Consider the following 26,705-nt stretch of genomic DNA (forward strand, 5'->3'; position numbering starts at 1 on the left):
CCTCGCAGCCAAGACCTAGGACGATGTCCCCCCGTCACCTCTGGCGTAGCCCGACACTTCACCAATTCAGAAAGGACCTCAAGACTTGGCTCTTCAAATGACCCCAACAGAGATGCAACTCCTCCCCCCTCACTAGCGCCTTGAGACCCTAACGGGTGAGTAGTGCGCTTTACAAACCCCTGATTTCTTGTTTGATTGACAGTTTGTCACTTCTTTTTCTCATATTGGCTATGAGGATACCTCCAACCCCATTTCTGGAAATGCTTGTGCTGACTCATTGCCGCAAGTGTTAGCCCCCCCCCACCAACTCCCCAAAGTTTGGGTCCAGTTGCGCCCCTTCCATGACACAACACCAGTGGTAATGGACGTCCCGTATAGACAGTGCCTATAGCCCGATGAACAATAGTAGTGAATGCCTGAAATGGGCCATTCAAAATCCCCTTTCTGTATTTCTATATGTGTGTGTTGTGGTATGTGGTGTATGTTGTTCGATGACAATAGTTTTTATCGCACAACAAAAGATGTCTGTTGGCAAGAACTAAAAAAGGCAGAGTCGGTATAGGCAGGAGCAGTGCCACTCAGATGTTTAGTGCAATGTAGTGGGTTAGTGGTCTAAAGATGCTCTTAATCTCAAAACAGTTCACTGTAAATAAGGGGCTGTGCAGAGCAAATGCTTCAAGGTGAAAATAATTCCAGCCACCTGTTACAGCTTTACCTTGATTCTTACATGCAGTGTGCATCCATTGTTTATTCTGTTGGCTTCTAGTTTTTGACCAATTTGCACTTATTTATCGGCGTCCTTTGCTATTTATACTAGAGAGATATTTACTCCAGGCCCTCGTTCCTCCAAATGGGGCGAATTCAATCAATTTTATTTGTGCGGTGCCTGGTGGCTTCTTTTGTATATTTTACTGTTTAACGCATGTACCACAACTTCCCTATACTTCGTTATGTGGGAGGTTATTTCTAATAGCTTGCTTGTGTGCGCGTTCGTGTGGCGCAGAACGACGTAAAGCATAGCGTCGATCTATTTACCGTTCTAAAAGCCCGAACAAAAGAGTGCCTGCCAAACAAGCGACCGCACAAGTTTTAGTACACAACACTCATGGTGCTGAATGAGGCAAATAACACCAAAGTCACTTTTGAGCAGGTGCGCCACACTGCGTGAGGTTCAATGATTCTAGATATTAACATATATACAATAGATTCTTGTATACGTTATTGGGGTTATCTTTGTTTTCAGAATTTTCTTAATTTATATGATACTATGTGTGTACTATCTTGCTTGCATGTACCCAAAAAAATTCTAAAGTTAGACCAATACTACATTATTTAAATCAATTGTGAGTAAACTTTAAACTGTGTTACATACGCTTGATATTTAACTGCAGCATCACAATGTTGTGGAAAAGCAGAGCAAAACTAGGACAGTTCTTGATAAACTGGCAGCTGAACATTCGAATAAGAAACTGAATGGAAGACCAAACCAACCCACTACAACAAGAACCGGGAAAATAACAGATGTGCCTATTCCCTCACCTATGAGGCCAGCCTCGGTGGAAAAGATGAGGAGTATGTAAGACTTTACAATTTGTTTTTTAATTTTTTTTTCTGTACTGGCAAAAATTAAGTTGGAAAACGAAATTATATACTTTTTGGTGGCTATTACCGATTGTATTGTGACACCGTGAAAAAGTTGTTCATGCATGGGTGTGTGACAGGATAGTGTTATTTAAGCTGAAACTATTTATAACACGCACCATATAGGCTTTGATATAGTCCTGTGACTAGAACGGCATACATTTTCAGCCTAAAAGCAATATGCAAAAACATGGTATTCCATCACAATGAATAAGAATATACTGTATCTGTGTATCTGTATACTGCATACTATGGGTTGCCTTGGCGTGTGGTGCTGTAGGTCTCTGGCTTTAGCGTGTGGTGCTGTTGATATTCTTGTCGGTGCAAAGTGTTACTGAATAGATCTGTGTAGTCTGCCTCTGCCGGTTGTCAGGTGATACGTGGTTAATTTACTGGTAATTCCATTACTCCGAGTCAATTTTCCTCCTTTCAGCCATTACTATGAGGAATCCTACACTGTAGTCAGAAAGTTTCTTGCCCCTTAGGAATACATGGTAGATCAACAAGGGCTATGGCAGCATTGTGAGTAGTTTGCTGATATTTGATGCTTACTAGTTCTAGTGATCACCTTGTATCAGTCCAAACAACCCTTATGGTGATTGGTTGTAAGTCAACCTTATAGACCAGCTATCCTAATGGTAGCATGGACCAAGCAGTCTTAGGCTAAACTCTTTTGGCATGTGAAGCCAGCTGTTTTACCACATATAACCCCTTGAATACCAGATGAAAGGACACCACAAAGGTTGTTATGAAAATAAACAGTATATTTATTAATAACAAACACCTCTGAACTCTTTATGAGGTTAGAGGGCTAAGCACATGACAATCTCTTAGGAAAAATTCGATAAGTTGCACAAAATTACAATGGTGCCCTAGGGGCACGACAAACCATATACTAAGTAAATGGTATAAGGAAATCGATAGAAGGAATGGAGCTGTCCAGAGGCTGTAGGTTCGCTGGTACTACACTATCCTAACCTCAGGTAAGTAATAGGTGGCCCACGGGACGCGTGTGCAGAGTGTGAACTCACACGCGAGATGCGGAACAAATTCAATGGACAGTACAGTTTACGAAAAAGGTAAGTACGGACAGTCTTTACTATCTAGGACTAAAACGACTGGAAATCTGGACACCAGGAGAATTAATCTACCCTTGAGCACCGAAATGCTCTTGTTACCTCACCCACGGGCTGCGGGTGCATAGGTGTCAAAGTGTGTCGGGTTTCCGCGTCGAAGTCTATGGAGCCTTGAAGAAAGATGCTACAGGCGACCAAGTGGAAGATGTCCGGTGCGATCCACGGGTGGATCGAGGAAGAAGAGGACCTGAAAGCAGAGGGGACAGTGTTCAAAGTCACTAGCCAGTGACCGGTGTGGAACCAGGAAGGAACCAGGTGCTGTCGTCGCGATCAGGTGAAGTGTGGACGCTTGTCTCTGCAGCCACATGGACCAGGAGGTGTCTTCGACGACCAGGATAGAGGCACGAGCTGTCCCACGCAGGCTCTCGCTGTCGGCGGTGTTGGATCCGGATTTGGAGTCAACAGGCCTTGGCAAAGGCAACCCACGCGGTGAGTGGAAACGTCGTCTGGTGCGGACCAGGAGGGTCCGGGGTACTTCTCTTTTGGAAGGAAGCAAGGGCCAGTCTGGAGCAACCAGACCAGCAGTGAAGATTTCAAGGTTCGTCGTCTAGGAGGCCACTAGCCAGCCGGCAAATGACCAGACAACGCCTCGAGCAGCAATCAAGCAAAAGGGCCCCACGCAGATCTCGTCGATGCTGGGGGGCTGGTCTTCGGTGCAGGAGCTGCTCGGGGCTGGGGCTTCTCAATCCCCAAAGCACTTTCTCGAGGATGCCTCTGAAGTCGTGCTGGAAGCGAAGTGCAGTTTCTTCAAGATGGCCGGTCCCACGTGTCTCGTCGCACCCACGGATCTCAGCTGTGCTGCAGATGTAGGTTGAGGTCGGAGAGGTCTGGAAGTCCGGATCTCGTCGGGCTCTGAAGTCTGGTTCCGGCAGGAAGGACGACAAAGTGAACCGCTAGGACGCTTGATGGTGCCTGCAGTTGCAGGGTGGACACACCTTGCCCACAAGGGAGATTCTTCAGTCTTCTGTGGAGCAGAACGTCGAAGTCCAGAGTTTCTTCTTGTAAAGTTGTTCAGGATAATCTAATTTGGAATGGGACCAGCTCCTACCTTTATTCTCCTAAAGGGGGCTGTACTGTGACTAGGTCCCTCCCCTGGGTGGGACCAGGAAGAGGGGTGGTTACACCCCCTATCCTTTGTCCGGTTTCGCGCCAAATCTGGGGCTGGAGTGCCCCAGCGACTGGTTTGAACCGGTGTATACACAGGGCACCTTGTGTGCCCCAGGCATGTCTCATTCCTTTCAGGCCTGTCCTACCCAATACACAAAATCCTGTCTGGGGTGGTGCTAGCACCTCCCAAGGCAGGAAACCCTTTGTCCAGGCCTCCCTCGTTGGAAGGACTCCCAGCAGCAGGAGGTCAGACTTGTGTCTGTGGTGACAGCATCCATTTTGTGATGCCAAGGCTCGAGTTAACTTTAACCGGGGTTCACAGTTACATACATGTCGTGTCCCTCTAAAAGGGTGGAATGCTACCCCCATCGCCAGAATTGGCGAGGGAGTAGTATTCCAATTCGTATGACACCTTACTCGATATGTTTTGATAATGCTATACCAAAGTTAGCATTCAACCGCGAGGATTATAATGCACTTAAGAGTATATGGTATAGAGTTATCATGGAACAGCTATTAGGACTTGGTTCTGCAAGCTGCAAACGGGCTCAGCTCATGCCAGAGCACCATCTCACCTAATTGCAAGCACTCTGCCTTCAGGATTGATAAGGCCTGCCATAGGAGTGGCTGATAGGAATATAGGTGTCCATTTTAGGGTTAGATATAGGTATACTATATCTATAGCAAAGGGTGATTACACCACCTTGCCCCAGCTGTCTTAGCAGCCAGTTGTGTCAGTTTAGATGGCCAGCCAGGGGTGGCATAATACATGCTTCAGCCCCTGGTAGGCCCTGGGTACCTATGGTACACTGTACAGGGACTGATAAAGTGGCCCAGTACCAATTGGTAAATGCAGCTAAAGTACATGGATGTCAATTTAGAGAGAGAACAGCTAGGCTGTGGGTCTGATTAGCAGGCCCACAGCCAGGGAAAGTCGTAAACCAGTGAAGCAAAAAGCAAAAATCTGTGGTGACCCTACTCTCCTACAAGCATCATGGACAGTGTGCCATTGCACTTCTTAATGGACCTATGCAGAGCAGCCACATGGCATCTCCCCAAATTTCATAAAGCCCTTTAGGCTTTCTAGCAGATACTGCTAGCCATGGTTCCTAGCCTTGTGAATATCCCAGGACACCTGACTGGATCTGGAGATAGTTTCTCAGCAATATCCTCACAGGGCGTTCCATCCCATCCGGTAACTAATGTCTGGGCACTAGAAACCCCCCACCTTCACATATCATCATACGTTCCTTTTTTTGAGAGCCTTTGACATTAATATGAGACTTGCTCCCTCAATTTCAGTCACCTGATAGAATACCTTTCCAAGTATTTGTTTTTGAGTGTGCAAGGGACAAGTCAACGGAAGAGTCTAAACTCTGCAACAATTGCCGCAAACAGATGTCACTGACTGACCCTCAGGAGGGATGCCACGTGTTCAGGCTCCTTACATGACTCAGAGTAATGCAGCGAATGAGTTCAAATGAGTCCTAAGGCCATCAGGGACTGTGAGGCCAAACCATACTGAGCACTGCAGAAAGGCACAGAAGGCCCGGTCCCAGTCAACATCCAGGACGCGGATGCATTCTCGCATTCCCAAGAGAGGTCACCATCCTCAAGTGAGTTCAAGAAGCAATAACACAAGAAATCTGAAAGAAACAGGTTAGTGTTAGATTCCTTACCTTAGAATATCCCCAGGCGTCAGACTGGATCCCTAAAGTTTTCGTCAGCAGTACCCTTGCACGTCGTTAGGCGTCGTCTGCGGCTCCACGTCCGTGGTCGGCGTCCCGATCGCCGGGATGACGTCGTCGGAGAACTTAGACGCCGCCCTTGCGCGCTGACGTCAGTTCTTCTTTTTTCCGTGCCAGCAAGCGCAGATCTGGGAAGAGCAGTACTCTTAGTCAATTTTTGACTAACTTTTTGATCTATTTTGGATCTCTTTTTTCGAGTAGACTTCGACTCCTGGTGCAGTAGGGATGCCTGGCTTCAAGCCGTGCGACACCTGTCACCGCCTGATGTTGGTGACCGACCCCCACTGCCGGTGTCTCTACTGCCTCGGGGCCGACCATGATGACAAGTCGTGCCCCGACTGCCGGGCCTTGACCTCGAAAGCTAGGCGGTAGCGGTCCCACAAGCTACTCGAGATCCGTCAGTCGGCTCTGTGCCGCTCAAGGTCCCAGTTGAGGAGGAAGTCGAGGGACCGGTCGTGGAGCCGCAATCGTTGCTCGTCGAGTCAAGTCAAGAAATACTTTATTCGGTTCAATTTACAAAAACCATAAAAGTACACAAGCATGAAAAACTGGTCCACAAGTCAACAGTGATAAAATACAGCGTAAAAAGGGAGGGGGTACCCATTGAGTCACCACCACTCGTCGGGCTCCAATTCCTCCGGTAAGTCGAGGCATTCGAAAAAGAAGTCAAAGAGGCGACATCGCTCTTCAGACTCCCCTCGCACGATGCGGCTGAGGGTTCAGGCGAAACCGCCCGCACGGCTCAGTCGGCGCCGCTGGCGTCACTCCCAGGCCCATACCCTCCGGTCCTTGGCCTGCGAGCGACGCCGGAGTAGATACGTGATTTCTTTGTGGCCATGAGGACTCACATTCCTCCGTTGAGGCCTGTTGGCACACCTTCGGGCTCCGCAGAACCGACTTGGGGCCCTGGCGGGTCGGTGGCTCCAGCCCCGGCGCCATCAGGAGCTTCGCCCCGGCGCCGTCGTTGACTTCGGTCCCGACGCCGCAGGTCCCAGTGGGATCCAGGCCTGGATCCCGGTCGACGCCAGTTGACCTCACGACTCCTCCGCTGGCGCCGACCCCGATGGTGTCACTCCCGGCGCCATCCTCGGACGACGTCGGCCCCAGTTTCAGCCCCGGTCCGGGTCCGGCGTTGGAACGGCGCCTCTCAGCGCCATGTCCGGCATCGATGGGTGGTCACCTACGACCTGGCTCCGTCATTCCAGCCTGTTTACCAGGACACGTATGAAGGGGAGGACTGGGAGGGGTCTGAGGACCCTCTGGCACAGCAGTGCCAGTTGAGCCAGGACTGGGCAGATGAGCTAGGGGAAGCCAGTGGTTTGGATACTTCGCCTGACACTGGATTCATCTCTCTTCCCTCCGTGGCTACGGAGAAGGGTGCTTCTTATGGTGTGGTGTTGCGCAGGGCTGCCAGGGCCGTGGCTCTTAAGCTCCCTGCTGCGGCCATGAGGACTAACCTCCTCACTGAGGTGCTTCAGCCGCCAGTAAGCTCCTCTGAGCCTCTACTGCCATTTAATGAGGCCCTCAAGCATGTTCTGATGGGCACCTGGTCTAAGCGACCCTAGCTTTCTGTCCGTGCACCCCACCCCAGAGAGCCTGGTGATCCAGGCCTCTACGTCCCAGACCGCATTCCCGACCGCTCCCCCGGATCGGGAATCCAAAAGCTTTGATCAGTTTGGGAAGAAACTGTTCTCCTCATTAAGTTTGGGGTTGCGGTCTATCAACACCGCTTGCCTTTTGGGCCGTCATAGCCACTCTTTGTGGGACACGGTTGCGGACGTGCTTCCCCTGTGTCCGGAGGAGGCCCAAGCACGGCTCGCCCAAGCCCTTGCAGAGGGGCGGGATACGGCACGTTACTCCATCAGGTGTGGACTGGATACCACGGACTCATTGGAAAAGGGCGATTTCCACGACGGTGGCGGTTCGCCGCCAAGCCTGGCTGAGGTCCGCCAATTTCTCGGGGAATGTCCAGGCCACGCTCATGGACATGCTCTTCCATGGCCGTCACCTCTTTGGCGACAAAGCAGACAGTGCACTTGAGCGTTTCAATGACTCCAGGGCTAAGGCCAAGTCCTTGGGCCTGTCAGGCCCGCGCCAGCAGACTTCTGCTTTTGCCCCTTTCGTGGCCAAGGACCCCTTTCGTGGCCCACACGTCCTGCCAGCCACAGGCCGCAGAACCAGCCTCAGCGGGGCTGCGGACGTTGTAACCGCCGTGGCGGTGCCGGGGGACAGGGGACAACGGCAAGGTCAGTCCACATCCACTCCCGCAGCATCTGCCTCTAAGCATTCCTAGTCCAAGCTTTCAGGCCCATTCGATGCCAGTGGGGGGCAGGGTCCGCCATCACCTCCTCCACTGGCCATCCATCACGTCGGACAGGTGGGTGCTGCAAATCGTCCGAAGGGGCTACTCCCTCCCCTTTAAGGCAACCCCTCCAGCCATGCCACAGCAGTACCACCGCATGTCTGGGGATCACTTGCAACTTCTGCAGAAGGAAGTTATGGCCCTCTTGGCCAAGGGGGCCATCAAGCGCGTTCTGGGCCAGAAGTAGGACGTGGTTGCTACTCCCACTACTTTCTGGTACCCAAGAAGGGCAAAGGAGGCCTGCGCCCTATCTTGGACCTCCGGAGCGTCAACGGCTTCCTCTGGAAGGAGAAGTTCAAAATGCTGACTTTAGCTCAGGTGTGGTATATAAATAAATAATACCGGATCTATTTTTGGATGAATGAATGAATAACAGATAGCTCAATAAAATAAGAGTCAAGATTCGAGGTAGTAGGAGTTTCTGCAGGTTTATTACAGCATAAGGACAGGATCAGGACAACCTGCATAGAACAGAGGTGACAGGGCCCAGCAGGACAACTGGGGCCCAGCAGGGGAAAAGAGGCCCAGCAGCTGCTGGGGCTAGGTCTGGGATGAGCGCGCTAACATTCAATAACAAAACACAGGCATATATACATAGCGCGAACACATAGCATTACATTGCAGTAGGCGTAGCAGTGGGTGGAGCAGAAGGTGTGACGCGTAGCAGTCGCGAAAGATAACAGTAAAAAGAGGTGTAACTGGGAGTATACATAGACATGTGATGCAAACGTAACAGAATATGTCATGAATGGGCGGAAACATAGGAGGGGGCTACCTAAGGAGCCGGGACCTCTAACCTAATGGTGCGCGAAAACTAGCAATGACGTGTTACTAGGAGAAGCTGGGGGCTATGAACTCTGTGCTAGGAGCAGAGACTAGAGTCTGGAGGGTCGGAGCGACATGTACCTAAACCCTATCTGGTATCTAATGTTTAGGGAACATGTTGATATAAACTAGAAGTCATGAGGGGAAAAGCTAACTTGACTCTAAGACTGGACCATGCATTATTCTACATGAAGTGCGTGATGAAGAATACTAAATGACCATTAAATACAGTATTTCTCTAACGTGGAGACGAGAAGGCTAGACAATGACGGAAACTATTGATGCAGTTCAGTAGCTTAGGAATGCAGAGGAGGAGGACTGAACTGATAGCTGGAACTATAACATACTTTTGGCAGACTCAGAGGCAGAGCCAAGCTGCACCGGGCACTGCGAGGCAGGAAGTAAGTGAAGGGTCGAGGATACAGGTGGGGGCTGTATCGCTCCTCAGCGAGGCTTTCAGGAGACAGGAGCTGAATCTGTGGTCCGGGCCCTTTTGAGGCCTGGAAACGGGGACTTTATAATGGAATAACGTGCACACTGGGAAACGTGGCAACATTACTTTACATAGGCCTGATATTCGTAGTATTCACGAGGACTGGAAAATAGCATACTAGAGGTGGACACAACTGGAATTGCGTCATTAATCGGACATGGGGAATAACATATGCATATTGGTCATGCACACATAACATATGATGGATGAGGCGTAGGGACACAGAACATGGCAAAATTTACTTTTCCACATTCCCTCCTTGTCACTACGTTTCCATCAGGAAACATCAATTTTCATGATACCATCTATCATTTCATACAGTACCATTTGCTCGTCTCGAATTGTCTGGGAACGGGATTTAGAACGGGGCTTGGGACTAGGAATACAAGAGGTAGCACACATACTGCAAATCGCAGGGCCACATTGTATACAGAGGCAGCAGCTAAATATGATCGCTACTGCAATACCTAGAAAGGACAGGACTTTCCATCCCCATGCGGAAATTATATTCCAGAACCAACCCGACCATGTCCAGGTGCCTGGATCTTGATGTAACAGATGGGCAATTTTATGGAGTCTGGTTATAGCTGAATAAACGGACGGCGCGTTATTTGGAATGAAAATGCAGCAACTAGATCCGATGACTCTACAGGCCCCGCCCCTATCGGCCAGTATGACGTCAAGGACGAGACGATTTTGCAAAACGACAAATCTCATAGCAGATTGTTCTTCGGTTAGGTTACCTAGAGCAGAAGCAGTCTCATTTACTACAGCTTCAAGGGTTCTTGTTAACCTACGGATCAGTTTACTATTCTGGACAGGTCCTACAAAGAAGAAGAAACCTTTATTGAAATCTGTATACTGTTCTAGAGTAGTTTCAGTATAATCGACAATTGGGGACTCCCTTCTATGTCTAATGTGTACTAGATGTGTGTTTCTGTGATAATCAGATGGGGCTAGAAAAACAGGTGGCAGTAGGAAGGCAATGTAACAGGTTCCCTCCCAATCGAGGGGCAGACGGACATATGCAGTTTGACCACAAATAAAATAAGAATGACGTGAAGCTTTGAAAATAGATTTCCCACTGTCACTATACTTGATAACAGTAGTACATTCACTATGACCTATGTGTACAGAACCATAACTACGGACACATAATTCGCCTTTGACAGGTAGTACTGAAATAGCAGGTAAGTCTGGAGTAGTATCAGACTGAACATTCAGGACCATGAAATTCGACGAATAATTACCTAAATTATATACTTCGTTTTCTAGATCTAAACCTGTTCTGTGGGGAAGACCTTGCTTGTCTGGAAAACATGTACCGTTAAGAAAAGACATATCTGTTGAGGATGACGTTAACGTGGACCATGCTCCACACGAACCATTATGTGAGAATGGATAAGGAAAAAGTGGCAGAACTCCCTTCGGTGTCTGGAAAGGGGGGAGTCGACCACACACCCAACAATTTGTGGCATTGCTGGTCTGGTGTGAGTAATGTAACATACGGATAAATGTGTTGTTGCGCATAGCGAGGCGGTAAGAATATTCGTGAGGAGGCAGATCACTAAACGTGTGCTCTACTGTAGCATTAGCAGACATATTTACATGAGGAACTGGAAAACACAGGAAAAGTGCGTAGCTGGTGCAGGAAATCATTATGCTGAGAAACAATATGAAACTTAGAAAAACGATACATTGAAGTGAACTTCGACTGACTCTCTCACTATGGGGGTCTATTTTATACATGTCAGAAACAGTCCAACCGTTTCACCTAGGGGAGGACTTATACAATCAAACTGACTGACTTATTTTACTAGACCTTAATTTGAGCTTATACTCCTGTTGCGGAGTTTTCTCTAACAAGGGAGGGGTTGTAATAATGTCTTGTGCGGGACAGTCCTTTAAAACAATGTCTTGGCAATCTTTCGAATCCTGGAAATCCTTGGAAATGTTTTTGGAGACTGATTTCAGTCCTTTAAAAAGTTTTACATGAGAAAGGTGGACCCACCCCTTCCTGCCTTCCAACTTGACGGCAGTACGGGTGGTCAAGAGGACCTGACGTGGCTCCTTCCAACGTGGTTCCAGCGGACTTGATCTGTCAAAATTTCTGATCATCACAAGGGAGCCTGGAACGATCTCGTGCGGTGCCACCTCGGTATTGTCTGGAAATGCGGCGGCAACCTGTGAACGACATGAGTTGAGGGCAGACATCAAGGAAGCTAGGTAATCTGTCAGCATATTACATGAAACATCGGTAATACTTCGGGGCCTTGGAGTACCCCACATGTTAGGGGGGCGGCCGAATACGACCTCGTACGGGGACAGACCTGATCTGGAATGTGCGACCATGCGCATATAAAACAAAGCGACTGGCAGAGCTATTAACCAGTCCACACCTTTGTCTTTACAGACTTTTGCAATGCGGATTTTCAGGGTTTGATTATGTCTCTCTACGAGTCCGGCTGCTTCAGGATGGCGTACACAATGAAACTTCCACTGGTACCCTAACAAAAGGGAAACGTGCTTCATTAATTCTGAGGAGAATGGCTGACCGTTGTCAGAATATACGACTCTAGGGAGTCCATATCTAGGGAAAAATTCACGAACCAACTGCTTGGCAGTGGTCGCGGCTGTGTAATCTGGGACTGGATATGCTTCTGTCCACCTGGACAAAGCGCATACAACTACAAGGACATACTTGAAACCTCGACATCGCTCCATTTGAATATAATCCATCTGGAGGACCTCAAAAGGGTGGTCAGGAGGCTGGAAACCACCTTGTTCCACCGGGACACTTTTACCTGGATTAAACTGACAACATATCATACAGGTACGGACTTTCTGCTTGGCTGCAGCTCGTAAATGCTTGTTGAACCAAATGTTCTGGATACTGTCTAACATAGCTTTTTCTCCTAAATGTGCTGGACTATGTGCGGTATTGATAATGACTTGAACCATAGAATCGGGGAGAAACCATGTGGCTCTACCCTTCGTTAACCATCCTTGATCTGTCTGGACCCCTCCTTGTTCAGACCATTTCTTGATTTCATCGGGAGTAGCATGTAACTGTATATCTATGACATCTTGTGTAGGGTCCTTAACTGTCATGCATGTAATCAGATCTGGAGTACATGTCTGATTAACTGGAATGTCTGGAGTCTGTGCTGTAAGCTTGGCTGTGCGGTCTGCTAGATCATTACCCTGGGAGATAATGTCAGTGACTTTCGTATGTGCTTTACATTTCATGATAGCAATAGATGTCGGTAAATGTATGGCATCTAACAGGGCTTGAATAAGGAGACCATGCTGAATCTTGGTTCCATGAGAAGTCATGAAACCTCTCTCCTGCCAGAGCACTCCGAAGTCGTGTACAACTCCGAATGCGTAACGTGAATCTGTGTAAACATTAACCTTCAGGTTCTTGGCGTGTATACAGGCTTGTGTCAGAGCGACTAGCTCTGCTGCTTGAGCGGACAGGGTATCAATACGGTGTGTTTCAATAACTTCAGTGTCAGTAGTCACTGCATACGCGGCGACTAGTTCTCCTGTACTAGTTCTCATACATGAACCATCCACATAAAGTGTCAGGTCAGGATCTGGTAACGGAATATCTGTCAGGTCTTGTCTTGGCTTTGTCGTAATGTTAACTACTTCCACACAATCATGTGGGTCTGGATTTGAATTAACTGATGGTAACAGTGTAGCGGGATTCAGAACGTTGCAGCGTCTGATTTCTATGTGTGGCTGGAACAGTGTTAATTCATAACCTGTTAAACGTGCAATTGTCAAGTGCTGAGTTTGTGTTCGGTTTAAAAGAACTTCTACTGAATGTGGGACTTGTACTGTCAGGGAGTGTCCTAAAACTATAGAATCACTTTGTCTGATAGCTAGTGCTGTGGCTGCAACTGACTTGAGGCACGCAGGCAACGCCTGGGCGACTGGATCTAATGTGCTAGAAAAATAAGCACAGGGCTTGTATTGTCCTGCTTGATCTTGCGTGAGAACAGACAATGCTGTACCTTCGCGTTCAGTAACGAAAAGTGTAAAAGGCTTACTGTAGTTCGGTGTAGCTAGAACTGGAGCTTGACATAAGGCTTTCTTTAACTCGTTGAAACTAAGTGTATGGTCAGATGTCCAATGGAGGACAGTCGATACGGCTGCCTCCTGTGTCGTTAACTGTATCAGTGGCTTGGCTAGAAATGCATACTGGGGAATCCATTGTCTACAATAAGAAGTAAGGCCGATAAAGGCACGTACCTCCTTCTGGGTTCTGGGCTGGGGAAGACTCGCTATTAACTGGATACGGTCTGGTGTCAACTGCCTACCCCTCTTGGACAGCAAGTGTCCTAAGTATACCACTTGCTGGACACAGAATTGAAGCTTCGAAGGTGACACCTTGTGCCCCATCTCGGCTAGAAAATACAGAACTGTAAGTGATGCTCGCTCGCAAGCACGTTCAGAACGGGCTGTGATCAGTAGATCATCAACATACTGGAGCAGGGCAGTGTCAGTTGGCATGTGAATGTTGTCTAGTTGTCTCTTGAGTGCTTGACTGTAAATACTAGGGCTTTCTGTGAAACCTTGAGGAGCGCGTGTAAACATATAGCTCCTTCCATTTAAACAGAATCCGAAAAGAAACTGACTGTCTGGATGAATTGGAACACTAAAAAATGCATTCTTGAGGTCTATGACAGTGAAAAACATGGCTTCGGAATCAATGGCTGTTAACAGGGAAGAAATATCTGGGACAACTGGGTACTGAGGAATAATACATTTATTAAGCTCTCGTAAATCAATCACTAATCGATATACTGGGGGTGCATTTGGATCAGTACGTTTCATGACTGGAATGATCGGAGAATTACATACATTGGAGTCAGTTTCTACAACTACTCCTTGAGCCATGAGCTCGTCAATAATTTTGGATAAGGCTGCTACAGCCTCAGGTGGCAATCTGTACTGCCTGATTCGTGGTAACACTACACCTGGCTTGAGAGTCACACGATGGGGTGTGATTTGCATGTAACCTACATCAGTTGGACCTTGCGCCCATAAATGCTGCGGAACATTAGACAATCTTGAATCAAAATCTCGTAATACATAGTGACCCTTAAAGTCACGTAGGAACAGACGTATTCCCTCTGGGGAACAGCAAATAACTGCACCTAATTCTTTCAGTGTCTTAATGCCTAACAGATTTTCTGGACATGACTTAGTAAGTAACAGATCAGTAGCACGGGACAATGGACCTACTTCTAGAGTGACTGGCTTAGATATCTCATTAACTATTGGTTTTCCTGAAAATCCAAGGGAAACATTTCTTGAGCCTGAGAGCGGAGCCCCTGGAACTTCGGCATGACTAATTGTGGTCCTACTTGCCCCTGTATCGATCAAAAACTTTCTGTCTTTCCCTAATACTTGACTGTGAACATAGGGACCTTCTTGATCTACAGGTATCTCGATGAGAGGCAAGCCTACCTCCCTCTCTAGGCTGTTTCATGAATATGACTGGTACTCTGGATACTCAGACTGTGCATACTGGTACATCTGCGATGTAACATGCTGTGTTGCAGCAATAGGCTGCGGTACTGAAACTGTCTGTTGTGCATTCTGTGGCTGAGGAATCTGTGAAACTTGTTCTTGTCTAGGCGGACGTGGTCTTTCTTTAGTCTTACCAGTAGCTATGTTGTGTTTCAGAACTGCACACTCGTTTATAAAATGACCTGGCTGTTTACAATAATTGCAGTTCCCTTTAACGGGAGCTGCAGGATGACTGGCTTGATTCGGACCCCTCTTCTGACTGTCTTGAGGAATAGATTGTGCAACTAGCACTTTCATTTTCGTGTCTTTCATACGTTTTCTTTCGTGTTCTTGCTCTTCTCTGATTCTATTCTGGTGGTACTGGAGCATCTGGAGCATCTGGGACGGAGTATTTGCTTGCCAGGTGCTTTCTACTTTCAAGACTCGATTTTTAATTTGTGGACTTGAATTCTCGACTAATTTGGTAACGAAAAGATGAGGGTATGACTCACTACTTGTCTTGAGACCACTATTGATACTGAAACATTTTTCGAATCTAGAATAAAAATCACTAATATCTTCATCTTGTTTCTGTTTACAGGCTGAGATTGCATCCCAGTCTTCTTTTCTCGTTGTCAATAATCTGGGTAAAACTTGAATCAATAATTCTGGTAATTCTTTACATTTATCTCCAAGACCGGTACCTGGTACTCGTGCCTTGTCTTCAGCTTCTAGAGCTGCCCAATCGATCTTTTTCTCTCCCACCTCCCATTCTTTTTCCTTTAACTTTTCATACACCCCTGCGGGTAACAGGACCTTTAACATTTTAATGATATCTGGGTAAGTGTATTCTCCCATACGGAGCATGTCTTTTAATTCTCTATGGAACCCTGCTGGATCTTTGTCATGACAGGGAATTAATTTCTTCATTTCAAGAAGTTCCATCTTTGAAATTGGAGTGTATACAAACACTCGTTGCATTACGCCACCCGCCCCTTGGACTGGGTGGACTTCTCGTAACGGATTCTGTCTGTCTATGTAGAATGGCTTACTTTCTGGGGGTGAGACATGAACAAAATGCGGGTTCAGAAACGTTCTATATTTGTGGCGCTGTTCTAGAATGACACTAATTAAATCGGTACCTAGACCTCTCCATCTATACTGGAGTAACTCGTTCAGGATATCATGTAACGGGCCTGGATCAGAGTGTTGACCCTCATACAGAGTGATGAGGTACTGGATCATATACATACCCACCAGTCGTTGCTCGGCTGGGGGCAGTTTCAGAAACATTTGTGCCACTATTTCGTCTGGAAAAGTGGTAGAATCAGTAATCCATCGGACTGCTGATCGGGCTAGTTCTTGTTCATGCATGGTACTTAATTCACTGTAACCGACTCGTGATTTCAGAATGTGATCGGTAGCTTGAAATACTTGTTCTAGAGAACCTTGTTCTGGTGCTAGATGAAAAATAGACTTGGGTTCTAGACGTAAATGGCGATCTGGAAATCTGGATTTTCCTACATACGCTATTCTGGCGGGATTCTCGTTCTCTTCCTCTTCAGGATCAGAGATACTTTCTTTCTCGCTTACTTGTGCTGCTTTACGCTGGTCGTGTAACCTTATTATTTCTTTACGAATTTTCTTGTACATACTCTCCATGGCACTGACGGTCTTGTGCTTACCCTCGGCTATATTATCACTCCACCTTGTCAGGATTCTCATTTCGGCGGGATCTTTAGACGGGTAATCTTGTTCTCTTATTAGACAATTGATCAGGAACTTTAATATCATGAGCTGAATCTCGGCTTTCCTTTGAGACATAATCTCGCCAATACTTTCTGGATCATCCCCTGTACGGATGAAACGATATATTCTGTCTAGATCTTCTTTCATGTTCGGCAAGGTGACTAGATACTCGGTCACTCTCCTTACACGTAAGGAATATAAAACCATAGTATATTCGCCTGGAACTGGATCATAAACACATTCGTTAAGGGCTTGCCTGATTTCTGTAACAGACTTATTACTTTTAGGAGTACGCTGTGATGCTTGAGCATGTAATTCGAGTGCTGATAAACGCTTGTGTGGCGGCGGGGTTTGAGGAGTAGCTCCTCCTGCGGCCCCTAAACTGGAGTCATCTACTGAGGCTCTACGTCCTGGCAGAGTGGGAAGTGGAATTGTAGGCTGGACCGGGGGTACCGTAACAGGTACTCCGGTGTCTGGAGGAACATGAATTACCTGGTTTACAGGGACTGGCGGAGCGCGAACAGGATTGGCATATTCGGGGACTGTGTCGTCCAGATAGGACGAAATAAAAATATCAGCTGCGGTCGGTTTGTGACGTAGTTTGGTCGGAATTAATGGTGGCGGGAAATTACTGGATGCCTCTGGGGTCGCTTTTGGCACTCCTTCGGCAAGAAGAGGATACATACCCTTAATAAGGGCATGCCTCTGTCTGTCTGACTGTTCGGCTTTGACTTGTTCACCTATCTCGATTAATTCTCTTTCTTGAGCTCGTTCTTGGGATTCTCTACTTAACTCTGACTTTCTGACTTCCTTTTCCGTTCTTCTATGAGCTTCCTTGCGCCATAACTCGATGGCATCTTTCTGTGACTGTCTGGCTTTCTTTTTCCATAATGCTTCTTCTACTCGCATGATACATTCGGCATCCCATGTACCCGATACGGGCCATCTATACTTTTCTTCTAACTGTTTGGTATACTCTACCCATAAATCTAGATACATTATGGCGCTTATGCCATGTTTCTGATACATAAAGTGACCTGGACTGTCCCTAGGCGGGACAGGAACCGCTTCCTCTAACAGACCCTTTCTAGTTTTTAACTGACGTAACTTGGAAAATATAGGCATGACTGAACTGTAATCTGGACAAAATACAATACACAATAAAAACACGAAATCACATCGCACTCATACCACAACAGTAAATTACATGAAGAACATTATAAATAACAGTTCGAACAGAATATTACCTGGAATACTGAGAACAGAAATAGAACAGATTTTCTCGAGAACGGAACAGACTAGAATTACTGGATGCACTGCTGTAACAGTACGGAACATACCGGTCCCATAAAGGGACGCATCAAGACCCGTATCCACCTAGGTGAACACTTCGTTTGTGAGTCTGGGCACCACCAACCCACGGACCAGGAGTCAATTTAGATTGGTCCTGTCTAGATACTACCCCAGCAATGGTACTCACCGGGCAGCACGGAACGGAAGGCCTCGGACGGGACTGGACGACGGACGACGAACTTCGGACTTCAGACTTCAGTTACAGGTGGGCCTCCGGATACCTCGGACCTTGGACTCTCGGCTTGGGCTCTGGTCGGGACTCGCCGCGTTCCTCCACCGTCTCGTTCGGATGCTGGACCGCCTCCTCCGTCTCCTCCGTGGGCCTGAGGGATACTTGAGCAGAAATATCTGCCACTGCGCAGAAGAGTTCCGTCACGACTGCAGAGGGTCAGGGGGTCGGCGTGGCTTCACCGACGCGTGGGGAAAGGGCAAGTCCCTATTCGGGCGCCATTATGTGGTATATAAATAAATAATACCGGATCTATTTTTGGATGAATGAATGAATAACAGATAGCTCAATAAAATAAGAGTCAAGATTCGAGGTAGTAGGAGTTTCTGCAGGTTTATTACAGCATAAGGACAGGATCAGGACAACCTGCATAGAACAGAGGTGACAGGGCCCAGCAGGACAACTGGGGCCCAGCAGGGGAAAAGAGGCCCAGCAGCTGCTGGGGCTAGGTCTGGGATGAGCGCGCTAACATTCAATAACAAAACACAGGCATATATACATAGCGCGAACACATAGCATTACATTGCAGTAGGCGTAGCAGTGGGTGGAGCAGAAGGTGTGACGCGTAGCAGTCGCGAAAGATAACAGTAAAAAGAGGTGTAACTGGGAGTATACATAGACATGTGATGCAAACGTAACAGAATATGTCATGAATGGGCGGAAACATAGGAGGGGGCTACCTAAGGAGCCGGGACCTCTAACCTAATGGTGCGCGAAAACTAGCAATGACGTGTTACTAGGAGAAGCTGGGGGCTATGAACTCTGTGCTAGGAGCAGAGACTAGAGTCTGGAGGGTCGGAGCGACATGTACCTAAACCCTATCTGGTATCTAATGTTTAGGGAACATGTTGATATAAACTAGAAGTCATGAGGGGAAAAGCTAACTTGACTCTAAGACTGGACCATGCATTATTCTACATGAAGTGCGTGATGAAGAATACTAAATGACCATTAAATACAGTATTTCTCTAACGTGGAGACGAGAAGGCTAGACAATGACGGAAACTATTGATGCAGTTCAGTAGCTTAGGAATGCAGAGGAGGAGAACTGAACTGATAGCTGGAACTATAACATACTTTTGGCAGACTCAGAGGCAGAGCCAAGCTGCACCGGGCACTGCGAGGCAGGAAGTAAGTGAAGGGTCGAGGATACAGGTGGGGGCTGTATCGCTCCTCAGCGAGGCTTTCAGGAGACAGGAGCTGAATCTGTGGTCCGGGCCCTTTTGAGGCCTGGAAACGGGGACTTTATAATGGAATAACGTGCACACTGGGAAACGTGGCAACATTACTTTACATAGGCCTGATATTCGTAGTATTCACGAGGACTGGAAAATAGCATACTAGAGGTGGACACAACTGGAATTGCGTCATTAATCGGACATGGGGAATAACATATGCATATTGGTCATGCACACATAACATATGATGGATGAGGCGTAGGGACACAGAACATGGCAAAATTTACTTTTCCACACAGGTCCTGGCTGCCCTAGACCCTGGAGACTGGATGGTAGCGTTGGACTTGCAGGACGCATATTTCCACATCCCCGTCCTGCCGACCCACCGGTGCTACCTGCGGTTCACGTTAGGCCACAAGCACTTTCATTTTACCGTGCTCCCCTTCAGCCTCACCAGTGCCCCTCGGGTGTTGACGAAAGTGATGGCGGTGGTCGCAGCTCATCTGCGCAGATCAGGGGTTTCAGTCTTCCCCTATCTCGATGACTGGTTGTTGAAGGCGGGCTCGCCCCAGACAGTCCAGACAGTCGTCTCCCACCTCCAGACTACGGCCGTCCTCCTGCACTCGCTGGGGTTCTCCTTCAACGTGCTGAAGTCTCAGAAGCTCCTTTTCATAGGAACGGTTCTGGACTCGTCACAGTTTCTGGTTTATCCTCCCGACCAGCAAGTTCGGGATATTCAGGCTCTGATTCCGATCTTTGAGCCTTTATCCCGAATTTCGGTCAGGATGACGCTGCGGCTCCTGGGGCTGATGGCCTCCTGCATCCTCCTGGTGCATCACGCCAGGTGGCGGATGCGGGCTCTGCAGTGGGACCTGAAGTTTCAATGGGCATAGCATCAGGGCAACCTGTCCGATGAAGTCCTGATCTCGGAGGTCACTGCGAGTCAGTTGCAGTGGTGGCTCACGGACCGCGATTGGGTCAGCGGCAGATCCCTCTCCCTACCCCAACCGGAGCGCGTAGTAGTGGCGGGTGCATCCCTCCTGGGATGGGGGGGCCACATGGGAGAGGCGGAGATCAGAGGCCTCTGGTCTCCAGCGGAGTCCCGGCTCCATATCAACTTTCTGGAGCTGCGGGCGATCCGTCTTGCACTGAAGGCATTCCTTCCCTCTGTCCAGGAAGTGTAGTGCAGGTGTTCACGGACAACACCACCGCCATGTGGTCCTGCAACAAACAGGGCGGGGTGGGGTCGTGGACCCTTTATCAGGAGGCTCTGTGCCTCGGGACATGGCTGGAATACCAGGGCTTCACCCTGGTGGTTCAACACCTGGCAGGTTCCCTGAACGCCAGGGTGGACGAACTCAGCTGCCGGTGCATGATGGATCACGAATGGCGTCTGAACTCGGACGTGGCGCAAGGTCTCTTTCAGCAGTAGGGAGAGCCTTGGATATATCTATTCGCCACCAAAGAGAACGCGCAATGTCATCAGTTCAGCTTGTTGGAATTTCCAAGGCAGACCAAAGGTGGTGATGGACGGAGCGTTGACAATACAAGCACTCACCCCCAGTCAACTGATCTGGGTTTAATCCATCACCGTTCTTTAGCTCACTCCGCCACCCCAGTTCAGACATGGCCATATGCAAATCAGTCTGACCCTGTGCCTCATGGGAACAGTCCAGCCCGAACTGCCAAGCCATGTCTTCCCTGGACCGGAATCAAGCTTCCCAGGACCGGTTTCTGGCATTACAGCCGTCTTCAGCCGGGCTTGCTTGACTCCAGTGGCAAAGTGAGCAAGGGACTCACGTCTGAGCATACCCTGCCAACCTAGGGCGAACAAAGAAAGACCAAAGGTGGTGATGGACGGAGCGTTGACAATACAAGCACTCACCCCCAGTCAACTGATCTGGGTTTAATCCATCACCGTTCTTTAGCTCACTCCGCCACCCCAGTTCAGACATGGCCATATGCAAATCAGTCTGACCCTGTGCCTCATGGGAACAGTCCAGCCCGAACTGCCAAGCCATGTCTTCCCTGGACCGGAATCAAGCTTCCCAGGACCGGTTTCTGGCATTACAGCCGTCTTCAGCCGGGCTTGCTTGACTCCAGTGGCAAAGTGAGCAAGGGACTCACGTCTGAGCATACCCTGCCAACCTAGGGCGAACAAAGAAAGACCAAAGGTGGTGATGGACGGAGCGTTGACAATACAAGCACTCACCCCCAGTCAACTGATCTGGGTTTAATCCATCACCGTTCTTTAGCTCACTCCGCCACCCCAGTTCAGACATGGCCATATGCAAATCAGTCTGACCCTGTGCCTCATGGGAACAGTCCAGCCCGAACTGCCAAGCCATGTCTTCCCTGGACCGGAATCAAGCTTCCCAGGACCGGTTTCTGGCATTACAGCCGTCTTCAGCCGGGCTTGCTTGACTCCAGTGGCAAAGTGAGCAAGGGACTCACGTCTGAGCATACCCTGCCAACCCTAGGGCGAACAAAGAAAGACCAAAGGTGGTGATGGACGGAGCGTTGACAATACAAGCACTCACCCCCAGTCAACTGATCTGGGTTTAATCCATCACCGTTCTTTAGCTCACTCCGCCACCCCAGTTCAGACATGGCCATATGCAAATCAGTCTGACCCTGTGCCTCATGGGAACAGTCCAGCCCGAACTGCCAAGCCATGTCTTCCCTGGACCGGAATCAAGCTTCCCAGGACCGGTTTCTGGCATTACAGCCGTCTTCAGCTGGGCTTGCTTGACTCCAGTGGCAAAGTGAGCAAGGGACTCACGTCTGAGCATACCCTGCCAACCTAGGGCGAACAAAGAAAGACCAAAGGTGGTGATGGACGGAGCGTTGACAATACAAGCACTCACCCCCAGTCAACTGATCTGGGTTTAATCCATCACCGTTCTTTAGCTCACTCCGCCACCCCAGTTCAGACATGGCCATATGCAAATCAGTCTGACCCTGTGCCTCATGGGAACAGTCCAGCCCGAACTGCCAAGCCATGTCTTCCCTGGACCGGAATCAAGCTTCCCAGGACCGGTTTCTGGCATTACAGCCGTCTTCAGCCGGGCTTGCTTGACTCCAGTGGCAAAGTGAGCAAGGGACTCACGTCTGAGCATACCCTGCCAACCTAGGGCGAACAAAGAAAGACCAAAGGTGGTGATGGACGGAGCGTTGACAATACAAGCACTCACCCCCAGTCAACTGATCTGGGTTTACTGCACCATCAGGATTCAAGCAAGCCGGGCCGAAGACGGCTGTAATGCCAGAAACCGGTCCCCGGAAGCTTGTTTCCTTTCCAGTGAAGAATTGGCTTGGTAGTTTGGTCTGCCCTGTTCCCATGATGCACTGGGCCAGGGACAGACTAATTTGCATATAGCCAGGTTCTGAACTGGGATGGTGCAGTGAGCTAAAAAACGGTGATGGATCAAGCCCTGATCTGTTGACTGGGTAGGAGTGTTCTGATTAACTCAGATACTCTGTCCATCACCACCCCCTTTTTGTAATTATTTTGGCCACCATGAGTGTGGAAGGGTATGCTCAGACGTGAGTCCCTTGCTCACTGCACCATCAGGATTCAAGCAAGCCGGGCCGAAGACGGCTGTAATGCCAGAAACCGGTCCCCGGAAGCTTGTTTCCTTTCCAGTGAAGAATTGGCTTGGTAGTTTGGTCTGCCCTGTTCCCATGATGCACTGGGCCAGGGACAGACTAATTTGCATATAGCCAGGTTCTGAACTGGGATGGTGCAGTGAGCTAAAAAACGGTGATGGATCAAGCCCTGATCTGTTGACTGGGTAGGAGTGTTCTGATTAACTCAGATACTCTGTCCATCACCACCCCCTTTTTGTAATTATTTTGGCCACCATGAGTGTGGAAGGGTATGCTCAGACGTGAGTCCCTTGCTCACTGCACCATCAGGATTCAAGCAAGCCGGGCCGAAGACGGCTGTAATGCCAGAAACCGGTCCCCGGAAGCTTGTTTCCTTTCCAGTGAAGAATTGGCTTGGTAGTTTGGTCTGCCCTGTTCCCATGATGCACTGGGCCAGGGACAGACTAATTTGCATATAGCCAGGTTCTGAACTGGGATGGTGCAGTGAGCTAAAAAACGGTGATGGATCAAGCCCTGATCTGTTGACTGGGTAGGAGTGTTCTGATTAACTCAGATACTCTGTCCATCACCACCCCCTTTTTGTAATTATTTTGGCCACCCATGAGTGTGGAAGGGTATGCTCAGACGTGAGTCCCTTGCTCACTGCACCATCAGGATTCAAGCAAGCCGGGCCGAAGACGGCTGTAATGCCAGAAACCGGTCCCCGGAAGCTTGTTTCCTTTCCAGTGAAGAATTGGCTTGGTAGTTTGGTCTGCCCTGTTCCCATGATGCACTGGGCCAGGGACAGACTAATTTGCATATAGCCAGGTTCTGAACTGGGATGGTGCAGTGAGCTAAAAAACGGTGATGGATCAAGCCCTGATCTGTTGACTGGGTAGGAGTGTTCTGATTAACTCAGATACTCTGTCCATCACCACCCCCTTTTTGTAATTATTTTGGCCACCATGAGTGTGGAAGGGTATGCTCAGACGTGAGTCCCTTGCTCACTGCACCATCAGGATTCAAGCAAGCCGGGCCGAAGACGGCTGTAATGCCAGAAACCGGTCCCCGGAAGCTTGTTTCCTTTCCAGTGAAGAATTGGCTTGGTAGTTTGGTCTGCCCTGTTCCCATGATGCACTGGGCCAGGGACAGACTAATTTGCATATAGCCAGGTTCTGAACTGGGATGGTGCAGTGAGCTAAAAAACGGTGATGGATCAAGCCCTGATCTGTTGACTGGGTAGGAGTGTTCTGATTAACTCAGATACTCTGTCCATCACCACCCCCTTTTTGTAATTATTTTGGCCACCATGAGTGTGGAAGGGTATGCTCAGACGTGAGTCCCTTGCTCACTGCACCATCAGGATTCAAGCAAGCCGGGCCGAAGACGGCTGTAATGCCAGAAACCGGTCCCCGGAAGCTTGTTTCCTTTCCAGTGAAGAATTGGCTTGGTAGTTTGGTCTGCCCTGTTCCCATGATGCACTGGGCCAGGGACAGACTAATTTGCATATAGCCAGGTTCTGAACTGGGATGGTGCAGTGAGCTAAAAAACGGTGATGGATCAAGCCCTGATCTGTTGACTGGGTAGGAGTGTTCTGATTAACTCAGATACTCTGTCCATCACCACCCCCTTTTTGTAATTATTTTGGCCACCATGAGTGTGGAATGGTATGCTCAGACGTGAGTCCCTTGCTCACTGCACCATCAGGATTCAAGCAAGCCGGGCCGAAGACGGCTGTAATGCCAGAAACCGGTCCCCGGAAGCTTGTTTCTTTTCCAGTGAAGAATTGGCTTGGTAGTTTGGTCTGCCCTGTTCCCATGATGCACTGGGCCAGGGACAGACTAATTTGCATATAGCCAGGTTCTGAACTGGGATGGTGCAGTGAGCTAAAAAACGGTGATGGATCAAGCCCTGATCTGTTGACTGGGTAGGAGTGTTCTGATTAACTCAGATACTCTGTCCATCACCACCCCCTTTTTGTAATTATTTTGGAATTTCCAAGGCGGCACTCACTCGGAGACGCTTTTCGTCGCGAGTGGAGCTGCAGCCTGTTGTACGCCTTTCCGCCTATACCACTTCTGCCCAGAGTGCTGAAGATCAGGCGCGACTGGGCCCAAGTCATCCTTGTGGCTCTGGACTGGGCATGGATATCCTGGTATCCCGAGCTACTCAGTATGTCAGTCGATCCACCGATTCGTCTGCCTCTTCAGGAGGACCTTTTGTTGCAGCAGCAGGGAACGGTCCTCCACCCAAACCTGTCCAGTCTCCACCTACATGCGTGGATATTGAGCGGCAACAGTTGAGGCCATTTGACTTGCCTCCTGAAGTCTGTGATGTTATTTTGGCAGCCAGGCTTCCCTCCACAAAAACGGTATACGCCTGTAGGTGGAACAAATTTGTGGCATGTTGCACAGCAAAGGCTGGGGATCCACTTTCTGCCCCCCTTTCAGAGGCTCTCCTCTTCCTTCTTTCTCTTGCCCAGCAGGTCTCTGCTCTGGGCACTATCAAAGGCTATCTCTTGGCCATTTCAGCCTTCTTAAGGCTTCCTGATCAGCCTTCTCTTTTCAAGTCCCCTGTTGTAAATAGATTCTTGAAGGGCATCACACACATGTTTCCTCCTGTTCCCTTCATGATGCCTCAGTGGGACTTGAATCTTGTTCTAACATATCTGATGTACGCTCCTTTTGAGCCACTTCATAACTGTCCTCTTCGTCTTCTGACTCTTAACCCCTTCGACGCTCATGACGAGCTGGGCTCGTCATGCAGTAGCCTCCTGCTACGCTCATGACGAGCCCAGCTCGTCATGAATGTGCGAGGATCGCGAAATCCCAGCACAGCAGGGGAATTCCCATAGCATCCAAGAGGTTAAGACTGCATTCCTGGTTGCCATCAGCTCTGCCAGGAGACTGAGTGAGCTCCAGGCTCTGTTGTCTAAAGCTCCTTCCTCTCTGTCCATCCGGACAAGGTTGTTCTGAGGACTCTTCCTTCTTTCCTGCCCAAGGTGGTTACAGCCTTTCATATCCGGCAGTCCATCACCTTGCCCACCTTCTTTCTGCCTCCGCATCCCTCGAAAGAGGAAGAGAGGCTCCACCGTGTGGAGCCAAAACGTGCGCTCTCCTTCTATCTTGGCCAGCACACGATAATCCGGGTGGACGACCAGCTCTTTGTTTGTTACGTGGGCGCTAAGAAGGGACGGGCGGTGCACAAGCGCACCATCTCTCGGTGGGTTGTTTTGTGCATCAAGGTCTGTTACTCCTTGGTGAAAAAGGAGCCTCCTGTGGGGCTGTGCGCCCATTTCAATCGGGCCACGGTGGCTACTACTGCCCTGGGTCGGGGAGTCCTCTTGCAGGACATCTGTCAGGCAGCTACGTGGGCCTCGCTGCACACTACTTTCTGGACAGCCAAGTCAGGAGAGATGGCTTTTTCGGTCGTTCTGTTCTCCAGGACTTTCAGGTGTGATCTTGGTTCGCAGACCCACCACCGGGGTTGGTATTGCTGGGGTATCTATTCTAAGGTAAGGAATCTAACACTAACTTGTTTGTTTCAGATGCACAAGTTACTTACCTTCGGTAATGATATATCTGTAAGAAACAGTAGTTAGTGTTAGATTCCTTACCGCCCTACCCATCCTCCCCGTTCTGCGAACCGATATCTAGGGTTAAGGTATCTCCCTTTGCGGGCCCTAGTTTCATGGCACCTGTGTCGGTCTCTTGCATGGCTCGTCCTTCCTGGTGCGGAAAGCCATGTACAGAACTGCCGTCAGCGCGCGAGGG

At 49.0% G+C, this 26,705-nt stretch overlaps 1 protein-coding gene across 4 annotated transcripts in view; it reads left to right on the top strand.

Moving 5' to 3' along the window:
• Nucleotides 1–26,705, top strand: part of SYCP2 (synaptonemal complex protein 2) — a 2,783,385-nt gene that overhangs the window by 2,076,391 nt on the left and 680,289 nt on the right. For all 4 annotated transcript variants that reach the window (XM_078651823.1, XM_078651822.1, XM_078651824.1 and 1 more), the window contains one exon: nt 1,392–1,572. In XM_078651823.1, the coding sequence (XP_078507949.1) occupies nt 1,392–1,572 (181 nt within the window). The remainder of the gene's footprint in view (nt 1–1,391; nt 1,573–26,705) is intronic.

The sequence above is a fragment of the Lissotriton helveticus genome, chromosome 7 (assembly GCF_964261635.1).
Source record: "Lissotriton helveticus chromosome 7, aLisHel1.1, whole genome shotgun sequence".
Taxonomy (NCBI): Eukaryota; Metazoa; Chordata; class Amphibia; order Caudata; family Salamandridae; genus Lissotriton; species Lissotriton helveticus.